Below are 20328 nucleotides of genomic sequence, written 5' to 3'. Positions count from 1 at the left end.
TCTCCAACTTGACCATGCACTCCCCAGTTCCTCACGAACGTCACATCATTCTGTGTTAGAAACATTTCCAGTCATTTGCTTTTGTCGGGTAATTTTTTTTTTATAGAACCGAGATTAACACAATTTCTATAATCAGCAACCAAGTACTATGTCCATGCGCCGAGCAAGTCACGCAGGAACCTGGTATTCTGATAATGGTACAGTAAAAGCGCTTAGAACAAAATGTTTTCTATCTGAAAGCAAACTTTAAATATTTGCTATCGCGAAAAAATACCGGTGTTTTAAAAATTACTTACATCTATTGTTACTCCCGGCAATTCTAGCCCGAACACTTAATCAGAAGTTAGAGGAATGGTTATCTAAAGCTCACCCTTCGTGTCGACCAGCCAAAGCTATCATAGCACCGTAAGTAAAATTAGATATTTATGAAGTTCTTCGAAAATTAAATAGATAATTGAAGAACGACCCTTTGTGAATTAAGTGATGTTTTCTTTCTTTCATGAAGACATGCGGGTTATCAGTACTGTGGATCTTGTGGAGCTCATGCCTACAGACAGATCGATCCAAGTAAAATGTAAGTTATTATGGTGTCGTGTCCCTCGCGCTTTTCAAAGGTGTTAAGTAGGGGAAAAAATTATTTGAACAGAACTCGCATGACTATTCATGTTTGCCCCCGATATCAACGGGAAACAACAATATAAGCTTCAATAGATTTCTGTTTTCAGGTACCATCCACAGACTTTTGGTGGTTCATTCAGTTAAGAGGCTACGCGAGGTTGTTGAATTTTTGGTTCATGAAATCTCTTTTCTCTTTTCTTTTTCCTCATTATTTGCATTAAGTTCTCCTAACTGATTTGCATACAAATATTTTTGGGCAGCTTTGAGAATTGAAAATTGATAACCCGCTAACACACACTGCATTCTGACATAGTAAACTTATTTTGTGTGCTTTGGACTTTCAAGTGTGAAAATGTCTTGCTTTAATGTGTTATGAGAAATTGGGTGTTGGTCAGAAGAGGGAGCTGCCAGCTGTGTTGCTGTTATGAAATTAATTGAAGGGCCTGTTGCAATATGGAAATCTCATTGCGCCAAATTCAGAGCAAAAAATGTAAAGCAGTTTGCAGTTCATTAAAAGTATACAAAGTATCCTTTTCATCCATACAGTTACTAAGTAAATAATTTTAAATTTGTAGGCAACAATTGTATAAGCATTAATAATTTACCCACTGGCTCAACTTTGTCTTTGTCAACTGGCTAAGGAAAAAAATGAAACTGTACCCATTAAGAGTAAATGTAAATATTTAAGCCAGGCCATATTACAACCTACAATTTTATCAGATTTATATAACTTCTCATGTACATGAAGAAGCCTTGTTAAAAATTTTTATCGTAAACCATGGAAGAGTAAACTCCCTTTCTGACTGCTTGTGTTCTATTTAATTAGCTGTTTTATGTTTGTGGTTAATTCTGTCTGTCATTCCACCTGTTATTAAATGGCCAATTTGATTTCACTATTTTTTTAAGTAACATGTACAACTCTCTAGGGCTTCAAGTGAAACTTTTCTAAATTGATATTTTGATGACTGTAAATATTTAAAGGGAAAGTATTCGAGATCAATTTTTTGATCTTCTAAGAAGTTTTTGTTTTATAGAACGAAGGATAGACTTTAATTTTGGAGAGGGGGTTTATCAGTGGTACTATAATGTGGAGGGAAAAAATATTACTTAGAATGTCATTTGTTAGAGCATGGAATAGGTTTGTTATATCTTATTGGCAATCCATGGACCTGAGAAGCTGCTCACGTGAAATAAACTTACATAATTAACCCTTTAATTCCCATAAGTGACCAAGACAGAATTTCTCCTTACAATATCAATAAAATATCAAACAGATAATTGATAAGAATAAAGAAAAATATCAATTTAGGGATGATAAGTTGATCCAATGCTAAATTCTCTGAACTAACCTTATAAGAATTATATGGTTGACAGTAAGGAGAATTATAAAGTTGATCTGGGAGTTAAAGGGTTAACCCTTTAACTCCCAGAGGAGATGAACATGAAAATTATCTGACTGTAAACAGTATCCAGCAAACAGGTAATGAGAATGCTCAAACATACCAGGTAGAAGTTGATATCTTGATCTAACACTTAATTATTATAAAAAAATTACAAGGAAATGTGTTGAGCTACAAGGGAGAATCAAAAATCAAATCTTGGGAGTTGGAGGGTTAATTTAACCTTTTAACTCTCAGATCAAATTTGTAATTCTTTTTAGTGTCAACCATACAATTCTTATAATGTTAGTTCAGAGAATTCAGTATTGGATCAACTAATTATCCCCAAACTAATATTTTTCTTTATTCTCATCACTTACCTGGTTGATATTGTATTGATCTTGTAAGGAGAAATTCTGTTTTGGTCACTTGTGGGAGTTGAAAGGTTAATAAAGGAGTGGAAGCTCTCAGGAGGTTCCCTCTAAATTCAAAGAAGATGTCCATAACTGGAATTGGCTTTTTAGTTGTTTGGTGTTTCGATGGCCTAAAATTATTAAGTCATGGCCAGAAGTGAAATTTTTGTTACTGGAGTAGATAATGAATTTATACTGAAATAGAAAAAGGAAAGGGAAAAGGACTCTTTGCTGACTACACCTCTTTTCTTTGAAATGAGCTGCGTGGCTGGCAGTAGTTTACAATTGGGGATTCAAGTGACACTGTTAGGCTTAACCCTTTAAGTCTCACCAGTGACCTAGACAGAATTTCTCCTTACACCATCAGTATAATATCAAGCAGGCAATTAATGAGAATAAAGAAAAATATCAATAAGGGGATTATTGGTTGATCCAATTCCAAATTCTCCAAATTAACATTGCATGAACTGTAAGACAGACAGTAAGGAGAATTACTTATGAAATCATGGGAGTTAAAGGGTTAATACTCACACAATCAATATTAACATTGCATGAACTGTAAGACAGACAGTAAGGAGAATTACTAATGAAATCATGGGAGTTAAAGGGTTAATACTCACACAATCAATATTAACATTGCATGAACTGTAAGACAGACAGTAAGGAGAATTACAGATGAAATCATGGGAGTTAAAGGGTTAATACTCACACAATCAATATTAACATTGCATGAACTGTAAGACACAGTAAGGAGAATTACTAATGAAATCATGGGAGTTAAAGGGTTAATACTCACACAATCAATATTAACATTGCATGAACTGTAAGACAGACAGTAAGGAGAATTACTAATGAAATCATGGGAGTTAAAGGGTTAATACTCACACAATCAATATTAACATTGCATGAACTGTAAGACAGACAGTAAGGAGAATTACTGATGAAATCATGGGAGTTAAAGGGTTAATACTCACACAATCAAGAAGAAAAAGTATGATTTCTTTAACTGTAAGGAAGCTATGAATGAACATAACAGCATGCCACATGACTAGGAAACTCAGGTTACCATATTATGGTTGTCAAAATTGTCCTTTGCTAGGCACAGATTTGAAAACAGGTTGCAGCAGCTCGGAGTAGTAACTAAAGCTGTATACTTTTGGGAGCTTGTTTAGTGGAGTGGTGTTTGAAATTTAACCAGATTTATATGACTACAAAATAAACATCAAAGTACTAAACTGGATAAAGTACTAACATTCCCCTCCCTCTCCCCCTCATATTGGGATTCAGACTCATTATTTTATGCCATGAGCAATGGTTTGCTACAAGTGGAAAGAAGTAACAGCTAAAGATTAAACTTTTTGAGGTCTTTTCCCTTTTTAATATTTTCTTGGTATGTTTTATAGAAAGAGGATATTTATCCTGGGTCCATCTCATCATATGTACCTGCCTGGCTGTGCAGTAACAAGTTTATCACAGTATGAAACTCCATTGTACAATCTTTCAATTGACACAGAGGGTAAGAGCAGTTTTCTTTGAAATATCACTTTTGAGAAACTGTTTTAATTAATCTACCAGCTTGATTAATTTATGTGTCTTCAGTTATAGTTAATTAGCACAATTTAAGCAAAAGCCAAGGTTTCCATGGCAACAGAGTGAATTGAACAAATCAAGAGTGGTTAAAGCCTCTGCTATGACAAATGATGTTTTTGATAAGAGTACAGACCACACAAAACCACTTTTGATTTGTTTTTTAACAACAATATTAATTTTAAAACTGATTCTTTTAGTGCGTGACCATTGCATGAAACATTGATGCCTGTAGTGTGGTTTGTATATATTTTGATCAACAATGTCAAATTGGCCAATGTGATTAGGACATCACTGCCAATTGGGGTAAAAATCAATGTTTTAAATTTCTTTTTCAGTAAATAGAGAACTATTGGCAACAGGAGAGTTTGAGAAGCTTAGTCAAGCTGATGATGAAAGAGAACACAGTATCGAGCTTCATTTGCCTTATATTGCCAAAGTTATGGAGAGGTGTGAACATCAAGCAAATTATTACACTCTACTAATTGCATCTTTTGTTCAAAGTTCTAAGGCCCATTATCAGGGTGGTGATCCTTCATAGTGGCTGCAATGTGATTTGTTTTAATTTAGCTTTGTGAATTTGATTTGACATCAACTCAACACCCAACAGCTGATTGCATAAATACATAAAAGCCTCCATTTGGCACAAAAATATACTTGGATATTTGTCCACAGAAATAATCTGGTCTGAGAAGCTTGCTCTCAGAAAACTTTTCCCTTCTCAGAGCAAATCATGTTTGCAGACAAATACTCAGGCATATTTTGGTGCCAAATGGAGGCTACTGTGGTTATTATCCTCTAAACATTTTGCAGTGTGTAGACAAAATGTTTACAAACAGTGTACTATTTACTGTACAATGACGTTTCCTTTTTAGTGTTCCTTGGTACAATTTTATAAACATAGAAATATATCATATTGGCTTAAAAACTGGATAATATTACTGGATACTTTCCAGTTTAGGTGGGAAGTTTTTGGTTGCATGACACATTTAGACCAATCACATGTGAGCAAAAATATTTGATGGAATGGATTATAAGTATGTATATTCACATTATCTGTTTGCTACAAGAGCGCATCTCAATTGGGTGTCATAAAACCAAATGCAAAGTTATCACTGCCACTAGACAATCAGAGCAAAGTAAAACATAACAATGTGCCAAAATAAATTCTCAATAAAACCAAGAAAATTGCTCATAGTGTGTAAAAATGTAAGTAGTGGCAATCATTTTTAGATTTGAATCTGATTATTCCAGAAAGCAGGACAACTTTTCGAGATCAATCACATTGCAAAATTAAGCAAAAATAAAGGAATCAGAGGTTACTTTTGATGGTGAATTGAAAATTTCTTTGATATATGGGGATTATGAGGAAAATCACTTTTTAAAATATCTTCAGAAGTTAAATGGTTTTAAGAATATTGTTCTTTTGCTTACAGTAAGAAGGACCAATTTAAGATTGTTCCAATTGTGGTTGGTTCATTATCAACAAGGAGTGAAGTCACATATGGCCGGCTTCTTAGCAAGTATCTGGTCAGACCAGAGAATTTGTTTATCATCTCTTCAGACTTCTGTCACTGGGGTTAGTACACTGAATATAATTTTTCAAATGTTAATAAAAATAAGTGATTAAGAGTTGTTCATAAAGCATCGCATACAATACTTTAATGTGTTGATAAGAATTCTTATGAAAAGCTAAGTGAATGATGATTAAGGAAAAAGAAAACATAACCAAATGTGCTGACTGAATCTAACTTGAAATTTAACCCTTTAACTCTAAAGATCTGATTATTAATTCTCCCCTCTAGCTGCTACACTTATCCTTGTAAATTAGGCACAAGAATTTGGTTTTAGATCAGGACAACAACTTTGACCTAGCAAGTTTAAGTATTCTTAGTACCTGTTTGGTGGATAACATATGGATGTTATATAGAGAGGTTACATGTTGATCACTTCTGGAAGTTAAAGGGTGAAGGAAAAAAGTCTAGAATACTTCTGCAGCAAATTGTTGCTATCCTCACCATAAAGAAGATGTGTGCTTTCCATAAATTGATCATGAACTTGAGATCAAGAAAATCATCAAATTAGAATTTATAACATTTTGGAAGATTCTTTGTAGTTAAAGTGGCCGGTAATACTTAACATGAATTTCCCAGTCTGGCTGAGCAAGCTGTAACAAATTTGCACAGTCTATGTGTGGTTTGGGGAATGATGGTAATAGTTATAATGATGATAATAATGATAATAACCAAAACAATTGAAAGCTGGGATTATTACCTTCCCAAGTTAGCCTTAAGGAGTTAAGAGTGATCTTTCAAGACAGTAATGGCAACTGACTGTAGGATACCCTTGGCCATGTACAGTGTACATGACTTTTTAATGCTTTTTTTCTTTCAGGATCTCGATTTAGTTACACAGTTTATGACAAAAGTTGTGGTCCCATTTATAAATCTATTGAAGCTCTAGATAGAAAGGTAATCTACGACTTAAATGTAAAGATCACAATTTTTTATATGGAATTATCATTATCATTAACTAGATGCCTTGTCTACTGAGCTGCAGAAAGTTTGTTGACAAGCTAGGCTGCTCTGCATGATTTATATGTGACACATGTGGCAAATTACCACATTTCCTCAAATAAGCGCTTAGGTGCTTATTTAAAATTTTGTCTAGAAGGGGGGGGGGTGTAGAAGAAGGGCACTTTAGCACAGTGAAAGGGGCAGTGTTTATTAAGAAACTTCTTAGCTGTACTGATCCCACTGAAGTTAAAACTTACAAGGTTTTAAATAAAGTAGCAGTAGAAGCAGGTTTTTTCCTTGTATCCCTGTTATTAAGAAAGTGAGGGATAAAGGGGGGAGCATCTATTTGGCCTCTGGGGGTGGGTGCTTATCAGGCAAAGGGCCCTTGTTAGAGAGTGGGTGCTTAATCAAGGAAATATGGTAATCACTCTTTTTTTCTTAAAGTAGGAGGGAAACAAAATGTTTGCCTGTCAATTCAATGAAAGCACGGAGATTTTATTATTTATTCTTTCAGACATTGAGATAGCTAAGATTAATTGCTGTGCAACATTGTTGTATCCAAATCTTAGGGTATGGATGCCATAGAAAAGCTTGACCCTGCCTGTTTTGCAGAATATTTGAAGAATTCCAAAAACACAATATGTGGTAGACACCCCATAGGTGTCCTACTCAATGTAAGTATTACAATAAAACCTCAAGTATCCAGACCTTGATTTTCTAGATTTTTCTTGATTATCAGGACTTGTTTCTTTGGTCCCATATTGTTTGTGAATTTTAATTAATCGCATTTGAGATCTGTAACAACTTTTTTCCATACACGTGTAGCAAAACTACCATTGGAACTGAATTTGTTCCACTTCCAGAAGTGTTTTAGGAAGTGTTAACATACTTTAGGTGGAAAGACAAACCAATGTTGACACCATCCCATGCAGCTTTGCTATTTAACTCAGTCCCTAGGAGTCTGGATGATTGAGGTTTTGATTTTGCAAAGCATTTAGATTCAAGCTTTTTTAAATATCAGCCCCCAGAGCCTCTGGAGAACACTACATAGCTTGCACCTCCTTTACCCTTAGATATGCCCTTAACATCTTCCAAATCAATCCTTACTAATCCAGATTAAGAATCTCTGCTATTCAGTAAGTTAAGAAAACCTGACATAAAGCACCACAAAATGCTAAAATCTCTCTGAATTGTGAAACAGTTATAAAATATCTTAAAACCAGTGTTGATAGATAATAACTTGATCTTTGCCTCTTACTCACTACAGGCAGTAGAGGTCATGAAACAAATGAATGGCATAACCCATCCATGGGCATTGGAATTCATTCACTACTCACAGTCTAATGCATGTTTTCGCATGGATGAGAGTTCTGTCAGCTACGCCGCTGGTGTGCTGCATCAAAAAGCACATTGACATTAGTGAGAAGAGTACAGTGAAAAATCTAGCTTCTTTGTAAAATATTCCTTTTATTTTTCTCCTTAATCTAGAGAGCTTTCTCTTTTACAGCAGTTTCTTGCTCAGAACAGGCAATGATATCAGTGTTCAGGACAGGCAAATATATCAGTGTTCAGGAGGAAGATGTTGTGACATTCTTTGGTACTCTAATAAGAGCCCTTTCTTTGCCGAGGCCTGGTCTTGAAATGTTTTAGCATCAAACTTTCCCAGCTCTTATTTCTATTGTTAAGAGCCCAGGAGTGGGTGAACAAACAAGTATCTTGTTCACGCCATTATGTATAATATCTGTTACAATAGTAACTCATGTCTGGAGCTTCATATTTAGCTTCCTGAGTAAAGTAGACTGAATCCAGTGCTATCAGGGTTTTACAGTGATTTTTTGTTGAGTGAGGCACCGCGGAAGTTTGGCAGGCATGTTTTGATTTTAAAATCTTGTTGTTCATATGAGTGACTAGCTTGGTTTCCGGTGGCAACCATGACTTTTTTTGGTGGTCTTCCAATTTTAAAGATCGATGACAAAGGACTTTTGAGATTCTGTTACCACTCAGAAGGAGAAAGGTTGCCTGTGACAACACCCTTATTTTATGGTCAAAACTTTTTCTATGCCTCAACTGATAATTGTAGTACCAACTGTTGGTGCCAAAATGTCACATATTCCAATTCCTGAACATGATCGAGACTGTGAAGAACTGCATTTGCTGCATTTCCCGTTTTCATATATAGTTCCTTAAATAAGCAAAATTATTTTTTCTCGGCTTCCTTGTTTATATCTTACTGTGCTCTTCTGCTTTGACCAAATGTTGTAAAAGGTTGTTGAAAAAGTTAATTGAAAGAATTGAAAGAGCTATAGGGAAAAAAGTTATTTTCTTGACCATTATCAAAGAAATTTTTGCACTACTGACTTCTTGGAAGTCTTAGTATTTTTGCAACTTTGCTATACTTGATTTTTGGTCATTTTTGGGTACCTAATATTTTCCTTGGTTTCCAGAATACTGCTCAGTTCTTTGTTGTCAAGACAGCATCCCATTGGATCTCACAACTGATTAGAGTGTAGTGGTTAGAACTGGTTCCTAATGCGTGATCTTATTGATATGGCCAACATTTTTCAATAAAACCAGCTCTGACGAAGGGATAACATTAAAAATGTCAGCTTTAGATAATCTTTACAGTGGCTAATTTACATTATCAAATCAGTTGACAAAGCCAAATTATCTCATAAGACTGGATTGAGGAGATGACTGACACAGGATAATAAATAACTTTCAAGTCATTCTAGAAAGTACTCTGCTTTATGCAATTCACCTCAGGTAAAAGAAGGAAATATGTGGTGCACAATAATGGCTGAAAATCAACCAAGATTTTGCTTAAAGAGAATTTGTTTGGGTATTTATGCACATGGAAATAAAGAGCTTCAGAGTTATATGATGTGTATCATGCATGACTATGTGTACCCTTTCCAAAATAATCCCTTCGTCCAGTGGATGAAAGAAATTTATGGAGTTTTCGTTTCAATATTTGACAAACATGGTTCATTCTCAATGTGTGGCAGACCTTCACAGCACTTCCCAAAGTTTGGTAGGCTTTTTATACTCACATTTTTATTTGATCAGATATCTCTAATTACAACAAAACAACATTAATCTTATGCTTGTTAGTAGTTATATTTGGGAACTGCAACTTTCACTCAGCACACTCTCAAGGTGAATCCTAGCCAGAAAGGTCATTCCCGGAAAGATACACAAGGATTTAAAAGTTATTTCCAGGCAGGAAAATTTTTCATGAACACACAAAATGAGAATTTCTAAGTTGAATTATCACATTCCATGAATGTCCTTTCATTAGGTTTGTAACTTAGTTATCAGATGCACAATTGATAACTTCGGTCTCCCAAACAAAAAATCCATTCTGTCAATTTCTGTTTCTTTAGCTGTCATTTAGTTCAGACCAGTTCCTTGATGATTATTTACTATTAAATCTCCAAGGAATTCAATGGCAAAAGCATCACAGAATCTTAAAATAAGGATAAACTGATCAGACCTTAATTTTCTTGTACACTATGCCAAGCTGGAACTTTTGATAGAGACACAATGTTCCTGAGTTTCCGCGTAACTTTGTTGACTATTTTACTGGCTAGTTTTACCATGAATGTACACAGTTTAACCAAAATTGATTTCAAAATGATTACCTTTCATCACTGGTGCAAACCCAACATCCAAATTGATACTACATATTCAATTTAGTGGAACTAAACTTGTGGTTTTGGTAACATAAATGATTGTAAAACACATAACTAGCTACCAAGGATAAAATTCTACTTTAAGTATGTAGGAACTTTGCATAAGATAGCATGTTTCACAAATTACAAAATGATTTGAATGAATTTTTCTTTTAATAGTACCAAACTCCTTATAAAACTATGCATCCTACCCTTACAGAAACAATTCTTCAATACACAAAAAAATCTACCAAGACTCTTACCGCAGACTGTTAATGATCATGATGGATGCTCTGGGAATTCAAGATATTCATATAAATAAAGTTGAATTATATTTTGCAAAAGTCTTCTTAAACAAGTGTGACCTGAATCAACACTCTATAAATTCAACAATACTTTATTTTTTATTTGTGATACAGCAAATTCTATTGTACACACCTAACCAGTGTTATCAATTAACATACAATGCTTTGGTACCAGTTTGCTCTTTAGTAAATCCAAAACTACATTTTCAAAAAAACAAAAAAAACAAAAAAAAAAACAAAACCAAAAGGATTATTAAATTGAAGCAATAATAGAAAGAAAAAAAGACAATCTGAAATTTTGCATCTAATATATGCTGCACCATAATGTCATGATGTAAGATTGCAGTGACCATCAACATTTTAATCATCGGGACTCCCACTTATAGACCCTTTCCCATGATGAAAAGTCTGCGTAATTTGAAAGCTGAAAAGATGTATAAAATGGGAGAGGTTCTTATCATTATTTTTCAGAAGTATTAAGTAACTCAAACCAAGTGGTTTGCATCCAATGTTTTTTTTTTTGTTTTTGTGACTATTTACTAACAACATCCTCCACCACTGGACTTGACTGGTGTACTAGAATTGATTTTGACATTACTAGTTCCAGGTTGAGCCGGTGCTGGGCCCATTCGATTCTTTATTTCTGCAGCCATTGTCATAAAGGCTTGCTCAACATTTGTTGCATTCTTTGCACTTGTTTCCAAGAAAGGAATCGCAAGCGAGTCTGCATATTCCTGTAAAGTAAAAAGGAACAGACACAATTTACATCAACAACCCACTGTCTACATTCTCTCTTAGTGTATAGGAAAGCTTGTTTTTCTAAAAATTTGTCAAAAGCATTCAGACTTCCCTCCTCAAAGCTAAAGACATTGAAACTAACACAGTGACTACTGCTATGTTCACACGAGTCAACCTCTGCCTTCATCTCTATATGATTGCAACAGTTTTGACAAGACTCCTCTGATCCAAGAGACTTTTTTTAGCGAGGAAAACAAGCTGAAACATTGAAGGGTAACCAACAGTCATAGACTTTTGGAAACTTCAATACAAAATACAATGCTTATCCAGAATAATAAAGAATCTGCTATCTTAACAACTCTTCTCACCGCACTTTTAGTGTCACTGTTTAAGCAACAGTTTTAGTCCTGAAAACCAAGGAAGCAACAAATAGAGGTAGAACCAGGGTCTCTTATATTGACAATAACCTGATAGCCACTGGTCTGAACGTTAAATTAAAACTTGAAAGAGCAATGCAGGAGGGGAGCATGCAAAGAAAGCAGCATTCTAAATTGACTTAAGGGGGAACTTCCTCTTCGCCTATAGTTAGACTTTTCAGAATTTTACAATGATACCTTTGCAGTTGTGTAGTCCACTACTTTCTTTGTTGTGAGATCACACTTGTTCCCAACGAGTAGTTTATTTACATTTTCACAAGCATATCGGTCAATTTCTTGTAGCCACTGCTTGACATTGTTAAAGGACTCCTGCAATACGACAAGACAAAATATCAAAAATTCATACAGAAAGCAAACAGATAAATCAATCACAATAAACAATAGCCTTGAGTAGTAATGAGAACACTAATCTTTAAAGACTACACTACTCTTTAAAGACTCTTTAAAGGTCTTCATGCCATATAGATCTTTTGACCTTATCAAAGTTTAACAGTTTTCATGGGTAGGTAAACATGTCAGAAATGACAAAGCATGTATCAAGACTCTTGTGTCGAATAATTATGAAAAACTTTCTGCCCACACAAATTTATCAACTGCAAGCTTCTGTTGCCTAACAAAGGTGACTCTCTCGAAAGCAATACACCTTATTGTTCTAGTTTTTTTCAGTTTTATTTTGATCTTTCCACACATTTTTCATATTTCCTCTCATAATCAACATTTCAGACCAGTGTGGATTTGAATGCTCTTCTAAACACCTGATAGTCCAGAGATAGTTTGCTTTTATTTATTAATTGAGTTGATAATGTAAATTGGCCACAATAAACAAAAATCCTTTAGCTGATGTTTCAAGCAGACAAAGGGCTGATGCTGATGCTTGGTGCAAGGTTGTTCTCAAATGTTGGCCTGTAAAAACTTTAAGTAACAACTGAAGCTTCAAATCATTGATGCGTCTTAGTTACAGGTTTTCAAAAGTCATTTGACATTTGAGTTGGATGTTACCATAGTTATTTGCATCAATTCTGCCCATCCAAGAAGATGATGCCCCAAAAAAACTAACCAATTCCCATCTAGAAATCAAATGGTTGGTCTTTTTCAGTAACTGAAATTATTGCACAAGTATTGGTGTTCCTTCTAAAAGATGTGTAAGTTGATTCAAACCAAAAAATGTTTGCAAACAAAGTGGTCTGACAATAAAAGGAATTAGATTAAAAGCTGCAGACAAAGCTAATTATAAAATTCATTGAGAACCACAAACCACTGGAAAGCTATTTACATTTTCAAAATAACTTTTCCTTGATTTTAAACAGCTGATGGCTAAAAGCTTTATTGTGTTTTACTACCGAAAGGACTTGGTAAACTGAGTAGGCAAATGTCCCTTTTCTAAATCCAAATACCATGCTATACTGCAGTTCACAGGGATATTGCAGAAACTTGGCATTTTGATAAAATGACTCAGCAAGTGTAAACGCCAACGACATTTTGCCGTAACTTTTCGTGAATGTGTACATATTTGCGGCTGCAAATCCCGTACAAACCAAAGTTCAATACCTCTGAACAATGTGTTAGATCTTACAGACAAGAAACAATAAGTCAAGTGTACATTGTTCAACTTTAGAAAGTCATTAAGAGCAATACATTTGTCAACCTACCTGGTCTGTAACATCATAAACGACTATAATCCCGTGAGCTCCGCGGTAGTAGCTAGATGTGATGGTTCGGAATCTCTCTTGGCCTGCCGTATCCCACTACAGAAACAAATTCAATCATATTCAATTTAGCTGTATGAAAATATCGCCATTAACTCTTGATCAAAGTACACTGCGTTTTGAACGACGTAATGGCCACACTTTCGTGATTCTCTAGCCAATCGATGTGTTCAAAATTCGTATTTATTTCAAAGTTAATAAATCTAATGCAGAGCAAGTAAAATTTGGTGTGTACTTACAATTTGCAGCTTTATTGTCTTGCCGTCCAATTCTATAGTTCGTATTTTCTAAATGTGGACAAAAATAAAACAATGAAAGCAAAATGAATCATTACGTATCCATCTTAAGCCATCCGCGGTGGCTAGCTGTAGTTAATCGATAAAATAACAGCTAAACATTGGCTCATAAAACTTACGAAGTCGACACCAATTGTACTGATGTAGCTTTCCGTGTAAGTGTCATCCTGTTGAGGTGGGTTAAATAAGAGAGGTTAACATCGATTCGGCTAAAAAGCAGCACCGGTGGCCGGCGAGATACTGATGACGATCGAAATCCAACATATTAGGCAATAAGTCTAGTAAAAAGAACATGAAAATGCGAATACCAACCGCGAACCGGAGTAACAAGCATGATTTTCCGACACCAGAGTCTCCGATAAGTAGAAGCTTGAACAAGTAATCACTGTGGACAAAACAGAGCAGAAATACGTTCCGTAAGAGAAAAATTCCAAATGACACGTAGAATCATCCGTGGTTAAACTCGAAACCCTGCCAGAGGGAAACTGCGAAGATAGCACAATCTACACCTACTATTCGGGATTCATTGTGGACATGTTAGGCTGTCTCGCTCCCAGTTGATTTGGTCGTTGATTTAGCTTCGTGTCAAGCTAAACTTTAAATGAAATGATGTTCAAATACCGGCAATTTATCTTGCTTTTTTGGTGAAAGAGGAAGCGAGCCACTAAGCTCAGCTTGGCGTGGTGCTTACAATAATCCTTAGAGGGGGATGAACGAATTGCCCTCCTCCATGACGTCATGATGTTGTAAGACGACGTGGCAAGTTCACTCGTGGAATTCTCGTATGTTGTTCGGAACACGTCGGCTTATCTGACGACTTTCCCTCACGGAAGGGAATTTTTTAAGCCTTAAGTAACTTTCAGTTCGGTTATTTTTTTGAATTTGGAAAAGCAGTCCTCAAATTTTTTCAACTCTCCTTTTTTGTTTTAGCGAAATTTGGTAAAGAGAGCTGGCATGGCGGGATAAGATATCAACAATTTCCCAAGTACCCATTAAACATTGTACGTTAATTGATCACAATCAGAAGCTTGCGTCTCGATAAAACAAAATATGCTTCATTGTCGCCAAATTCTGTCACAATATCGGGAAGGACAAAAGATTTTGTCATTTCCTCTCTGAAAAATTCTTCTAATTTTTTTATTTATTAACCAGTTGCTAATTTATGCCTTTCCGAATCATGCGTATAAAATATGCTCACTCTTTGTCATTAAAAGGCCTTCTCCCGTGAGACGGCAGCCTTGAAATTTGCAAAATTTGTAAGTCTTGTATGAAGGCTTTATGTCTTATGGCGATGAGGATCAAAGTATTATCGATATTTGATGATGTATTGTAACGTACTGTTAAAAGTTATGTCATATCAAGGTCCATGGTTTGCATCACGCGATAAAAGGAAGGCCGAACAAAATAAAACCTTATTGTAGAGGGTCTGAGATATAACATGCGTTCCTAATAAGCAAGAAACCCTGCATCGTTCTTTAGTGCCACTCCTCCTCATGGAAAAATAAATTAATTTAAAGTCATTTGATAGAAATATAAATCTGCAATGTTTGTTTGTCGGTTTGACGCCATTATCTCCCGCTCGGAATGTTAGGAGAATTAACACTCCAATGGCTTCTGAAATCACGAGTATTTGGCTTGTGATTTACAAATTTCTCTCGTGTTCTTCTCAGTCCCAAGTCACGTGGATTACAAAAGCATTTAAAGCGATGGAAAATGCGTTCAATGGCTTACGTATTTTATCAGTCACCTCTCTGAGTCACTGGGGACGATGCAATTATTCTTCAACTGAGTTAGTAAATTCATTTTGGATGTGCAAAAGAAACTAGATCAAAGGTCGATTAACACTTTCAAAATTAGAATGATTTGCCGCAGATAATTTAGAATTGATAGTAAGTCATGGACAGTCTTCCTGATATATCATCGAAACGGAAATACCCCACTGTGATTACATTCGAAATATACTCTCTTGTTTGCTTTATTACCAGAGAGATTGAAAGTTATTTCGCTTCAGTTCCCTACAATAATTAGCGCTCAAAATCTACTCGTATCACAATAGTGCGCTCTGGTTCTAAAAAGAACTGAAATATTCGAAATATTTCGAACGTACGAAGTCGAAAGTTTCATAAGTAAAGATATCAATCAAAAGTACATCGGAGAATTTGCTCATCAAAATGGAATAAATACGCTGACGCACAAAATTTTTTTTCCCGTAAATGTATATACGCGCAAAGGCTAATGTCGAGTAACTTTTTCGCATTAACCTTTGACACCCTCTCATCAATACGTGTATTCTCCGTACTGCTCTCTATTCATTTCCTATAGTACTGACTTGGAGAAATTGTTTGACAATGACGATCTTCTTTAGTTGGTGATCGGTTTCCTTATCCTCACGACCTTAGTGTTTGATTCAGCAGTAATGCTGTAATGAGAATTTAGTCACTAAAGGGTTTAACATTAACCAAATTTACCGGAGGGGTATGAACATGGTTATTTGTAAAGCGGTGCCTAAATATAGAGACACGAGTAACAGATGCACAGTTCCACTCCCTAATCCAGAGTGCTGTCCTGCTCGCAGAGTCGAAGCTTTCTCTCACTCAGTCAACTTTTTCACCAGCGCCTCTGCCTCGCTAACCGCACTGCCGTCGACAATGTACCTGTCGACGAACGAATCATCAAAGCAGCTCGTTAAGAAGATCCTTGAAGGTTCCTCCTCCACTCTGTGAACCCTAAACACCTCATATGGTGGAAGCAGTACTTCATCCTCCTCGGGAAAAGCCGAAAGCATCTTAATGGAAGCTCCTATCCTAGTGACAATGACAAACTGACTTCCGTTCGATTTTTTCTGGAAGTCCTCTGCTACTTTGATATTACCGGTGGATGAGGTGTAAGAGCCAAATCGTACTATTTGACCAGGTTTTGCGGTAAATCGTGTGTTGACACCGCGGTAAACGATTCTTGTGCGACTTTCTTTGGGCGTGGCCGCGAGAATTTTCCGGCAAGCCTCTCGGAGAAGGTACGATAGAATTGGGAAATCCATGCCATCGCCAGTGTAACCTCTCCTGGTGTCGCTGTTGAAATAGCGATACACAGGTGGATTCTCCAACGTGTAACAAATGACAGCGAAAATCTCGTCATCTGTCAGACCAGCGCGGCCAGAATTGATTTCAAGTGTTTCTTTCATTTGAGGCCATTTCTTCATGGCTTCTTCATATCCAGCGTGAATAAGAGCGTTCTTTTTACCCTCGTATGCCAATCCCCTCCTCATCATCGTCACCATGATTTCACCGGGAAAGGACACAGCGAAGCTGCTTTCTGCCAGCCCCATTTGTATAACGTTCGCAAAGGTGGAGAACCTGTTATATTCAGTCTGTGAAACTGCGGCTGGATGTATCACTTTCAGAGGAAAGAACCCTTCCGGTGGGATGTGGACGAAGGGATTCGTTTCAGTGCCTAAGTTAATCTGTACCCTCTCTCCTCTCATGAGGGACAAGCATGGATAGACAGCCCCCTCGAACGTTACTCCTGAAAAGGCGCAGCCCATTTCTCCTTCCCAATCACCGTTCAAACCGAAGCTAACCTCTCCGTCTTCCAAATTGACAGCCATGCTAATCACATCACCAGCCTTCCACCGTCGGCCATATTGTTTTTTCTTATTATTGTGCCACTTCAAACCCCTCATTCCGTCGTAGGCCCACGAATGCTGATCATCCCCACAGCCTTTGCCTTCGTCAGCTACGGCCGTAAAGCTTTCGTCTGCCCACCCAAGCTGCATGTAGCCGCCTGTATTTGTTTTGCATTCAAAATAAAACTTTCCTTGTGTTTGCCGAAGTGGTTTCAGCACTACAGTCGGAGCGGCGCGCTGCGCAAAGATTTCTATCGGCGGGCCCTCCAGAATGACGGCTGCCTCTTGGTAGCTATCAGCTCCTTCGACTGTTGCCAAAGCTTTGTAGTCCATATCCATGGTTCAGCCACTGTCTTTCTATATCACTAAGTTGAATGCTGCCAAAAGACTATTTCCACTTATCGCTCTATTGAAAGTTTGATGTTGTACGGAGCTCAATATTGAGTGCTCGTAACTTTTGCGTGCATTATTTCACGCGCTTAACTATATAGGCAAAGGCCGTTTGCTCGATTTTCCCCGTAATTAGGAAGACTTTGTCTCTTCAGCGTATTCACGAGAACTCGGCGCGCCATTTATTTTTCCCTTATTTTGATACATACTCAGTATACCCTTCGATCCTTTGTTTTGGTATCTACGAGTCGCTAGTTATTCCCTTCGCGATTATAGGAAACGACGCGTAGCTAATCTGGTAATTGAGGCATCTTTATTCATATATTTAAATTACAATTAAAATATTTTATCTTCTGTTAACAGTCAGTTATGTGCATACTTTAGTGGGGTTTATTTATGGTCACGACATTCTCCGGAACGGTTGAAAAAAAAAACCACTAAAATGATGAAAATTATTATTATTTGCTCTTTATCATGCAAAATAGTTTCATTTGTGACTACTGCTTCCTACCATGGAGGCGAAGCCAAAAATGTTACCGAAATGAGTGAGTGAGTTACGGAGTCCTGGATGGTAAAGTAACAGTGGAAAGCAGAACTTCACCCGATTTTGACCCATGTCACTTAATGTTTATTTCGGAGTATCCTCTTAGATCGACATTCGCACTGGAGATCGTTAGGCGCAGCATATACTAAAGAAAGAAGAATGCCTTCGAAACAAATTATTTTGTGCCTATGACAAAACAAGATGACATCTTGTCAGTTCTTTCCGTGGCACTGCAGAATATGATAAACATCTCACTATTATTTCAGGATGGTGCGTGATTTAAGACAACATTTCCATGCAGGAATATCTGAAAAGGGGCGGTCAGCGCATCATGTTAATTTTTTTTGAAAATTTATTTCTTTAAAGAATGAGGGTTTTACCGTTTGAATTAGCGAATTATGCCTAGTAGATTTCACAAATAATTTCGGCGCATAATTTAAAACAAACCTGCGAGGATCTCTTAAATTTGTTTCTTCACCGCAGTGCAAATATATGAATTTCATATATCCAAAATCATTAAAACAAACCTTTTCACTTGCAGTGATATCTACATAGGTGTGATCTGCACATCGTGAAACCTTTGAGGTGAAATTTTTCTTTTTCGAAGAGAGAGCATTTTACCATTTGAATCAGCGACTATTATTGCCCAAAAGAGGCGCTAAGGTCCGAAGTACCATACCTCGAGTATATTCGATGGAATGATGGAACGGTGGAATGGCGGAATGACGGAATATCATAACGCGCAATGCCTTGTTGTATGAAACAAACGTCCCACAAAAATTGAATTGCAATGAATTAAGAAAGTCATTTATGATGTAAAGGGAAAATTAAAGAAAGGGTAGTTTAATCATTCTGGGGGGGGGGGGGGGAGAGGTCTGCGGTAAACTCGCCACCACAACAACTAACGCCACCACAACAACTAACGCCACCACCACTGAGGATCAACTCGCCACCGGTGGTAAATTGAGTCGTTGCGTCAATCGTTGAAGGCTCTTTGTCTGCATTTCATCGTGTTTGTGCGCACTTGTTTATTCTGGGTTATGATAAAATACAAGATGTAAGCTTTCATGTGATGTAAGTTTCATTAGATTTGGTTTCGAATTTCGCCGGATGAACTTACATTAAATTCATCATTCGTTGTGCTTAACATAGAGAAAGGACGCTAAGCCCCTTTCTGTAAACTTTCGCCGTTTTTGTACGCGCCTAATTTTGCAATATACTACTACATATGAGCTTGTAAGTTTCATTTGATTTCATAAATATCGACCAATACCACTCAGCAAAATTCACTCTGGTTTCGCTACACGCAAACTGACCATGATCTTCGTGATATCAACATGTTTTATTTCATTTCATGCAACACTGAAATTCGCTATTCTTCTTGCATTTAACGGTTAACGTTCCCTATATAATTGAGACACATAACGTCTAAGTCAATTCGTCACTGGCGGGGAGTTGACTCATCGTGGTGGTGGCGAATTTGTTATGGTGGCGAGTTGACCAGATACCTTATAAATTATCCTTATAATCAGTATTGTTAATGTGATATTTGTTGTTGGTTGAATATCAATTAGTCTCTATATTCTTGAATTACCTTTCTCGGGTGGAACAGGGTACTCATAAATATGTGGGGTATTCGGTTAGATCGCACCATGGTTAGATCGTTCCCAATTAGATCGCTCCGACCAAAAGTTGGATCGCTCCACTCGAAAGCTAGATCGCTCCATCAAATAAGTAACTTCGTTACCAACATGAGTTACTTCGCTCCATGCAAGTTGTAAAGCAAAGTATTACCTATGATCTTTTAAGTCTATAAGTGATGATGTTTCTTGCGACGATTCGAGTACATCGTATTCACTCTGTCCTTCAGATTAGTCACCGAGCTGCCGATGTATGATGTATATCGATGATGGAATAAATGATCGTGGAATAAATTATAACGTTCTAGTCTGAAGTGTATTGAAAAAGATCATTCAAATACCAATACTATCCAGTGTGGCCTTTTTTGCTGTTTGATGTAAGGAAACTGATATCCGCCATCTTCAATTAATAAGGTGGATTACACTTCGTGAGTCCCTTTCCGAGGCTTTATTTTTTCTTTCTGCG

The 20328-nt window shown here is 36.7% G+C and overlaps 3 protein-coding genes across 4 annotated transcripts; 1 reads left to right on the top strand and 2 right to left on the bottom strand.

The window, feature by feature from the left end:
• Positions 1-30: 30 nt before the first annotated feature.
• Positions 31-9389, top strand: LOC113670575 (protein MEMO1). 2 transcript variants are annotated; one of them, XM_027186738.2, is made up of 9 exons: positions 31-197; positions 324-405; positions 506-574; positions 3814-3926; positions 4336-4447; positions 5434-5576; positions 6392-6468; positions 7083-7187; positions 7781-9389. In XM_027186738.2, exons 1-9 carry the CDS (start codon positions 149-151, stop codon positions 7925-7927), a joined length of 897 nt encoding a protein of 298 aa, XP_027042539.2. In that variant the 5' UTR covers positions 31-148; the 3' UTR covers positions 7928-9389. The 2 variants fall into 2 exon arrangements, with proteins under 2 accessions (XP_027042539.2, XP_089067302.1); XM_089211176.1 differs by lacking the exons at positions 31-197; positions 324-405; positions 506-574 and adding exons at positions 1024-1143; positions 3428-3471.
• A 161-nt stretch (positions 9390-9550) lies between these two features.
• LOC113670576 (ras-related protein ORAB-1) lies at positions 9551-14360 on the bottom strand. The gene is made up of 7 exons (XM_027186739.2): positions 14180-14360; positions 13979-14051; positions 13786-13833; positions 13610-13657; positions 13314-13409; positions 11842-11973; positions 9551-11223 (listed from the first exon to the last, which is right to left on the bottom strand). The coding sequence occupies exons 1-7, from the start codon at positions 14200-14202 to the stop codon at positions 11029-11031; spliced, it is 615 nt and encodes a 204-aa protein (XP_027042540.1). The 5' UTR covers positions 14203-14360; the 3' UTR covers positions 9551-11028.
• A 690-nt stretch (positions 14361-15050) lies between these two features.
• On the bottom strand, positions 15051-20151 carry LOC113670574 (uncharacterized). The gene has a single exon (XM_027186737.2). It carries the CDS (start codon positions 17625-17627, stop codon positions 16257-16259), a length of 1371 nt encoding a protein of 456 aa, XP_027042538.2. The 5' UTR covers positions 17628-20151; the 3' UTR covers positions 15051-16256.
• Positions 20152-20328: the final 177 nt, after the last annotated feature.

The sequence above is a fragment of the Pocillopora damicornis genome, chromosome 7 (genome assembly GCF_964200805.1).
Source record: "Pocillopora damicornis chromosome 7, jaPocDami1.2, whole genome shotgun sequence".
NCBI lineage: Eukaryota > Metazoa > Cnidaria > Anthozoa > Scleractinia > Pocilloporidae > Pocillopora > Pocillopora damicornis.
Note: the sequence above shows the minus strand (reverse complement) of the source record. Positions and strands in the feature narration are given on the sequence as shown.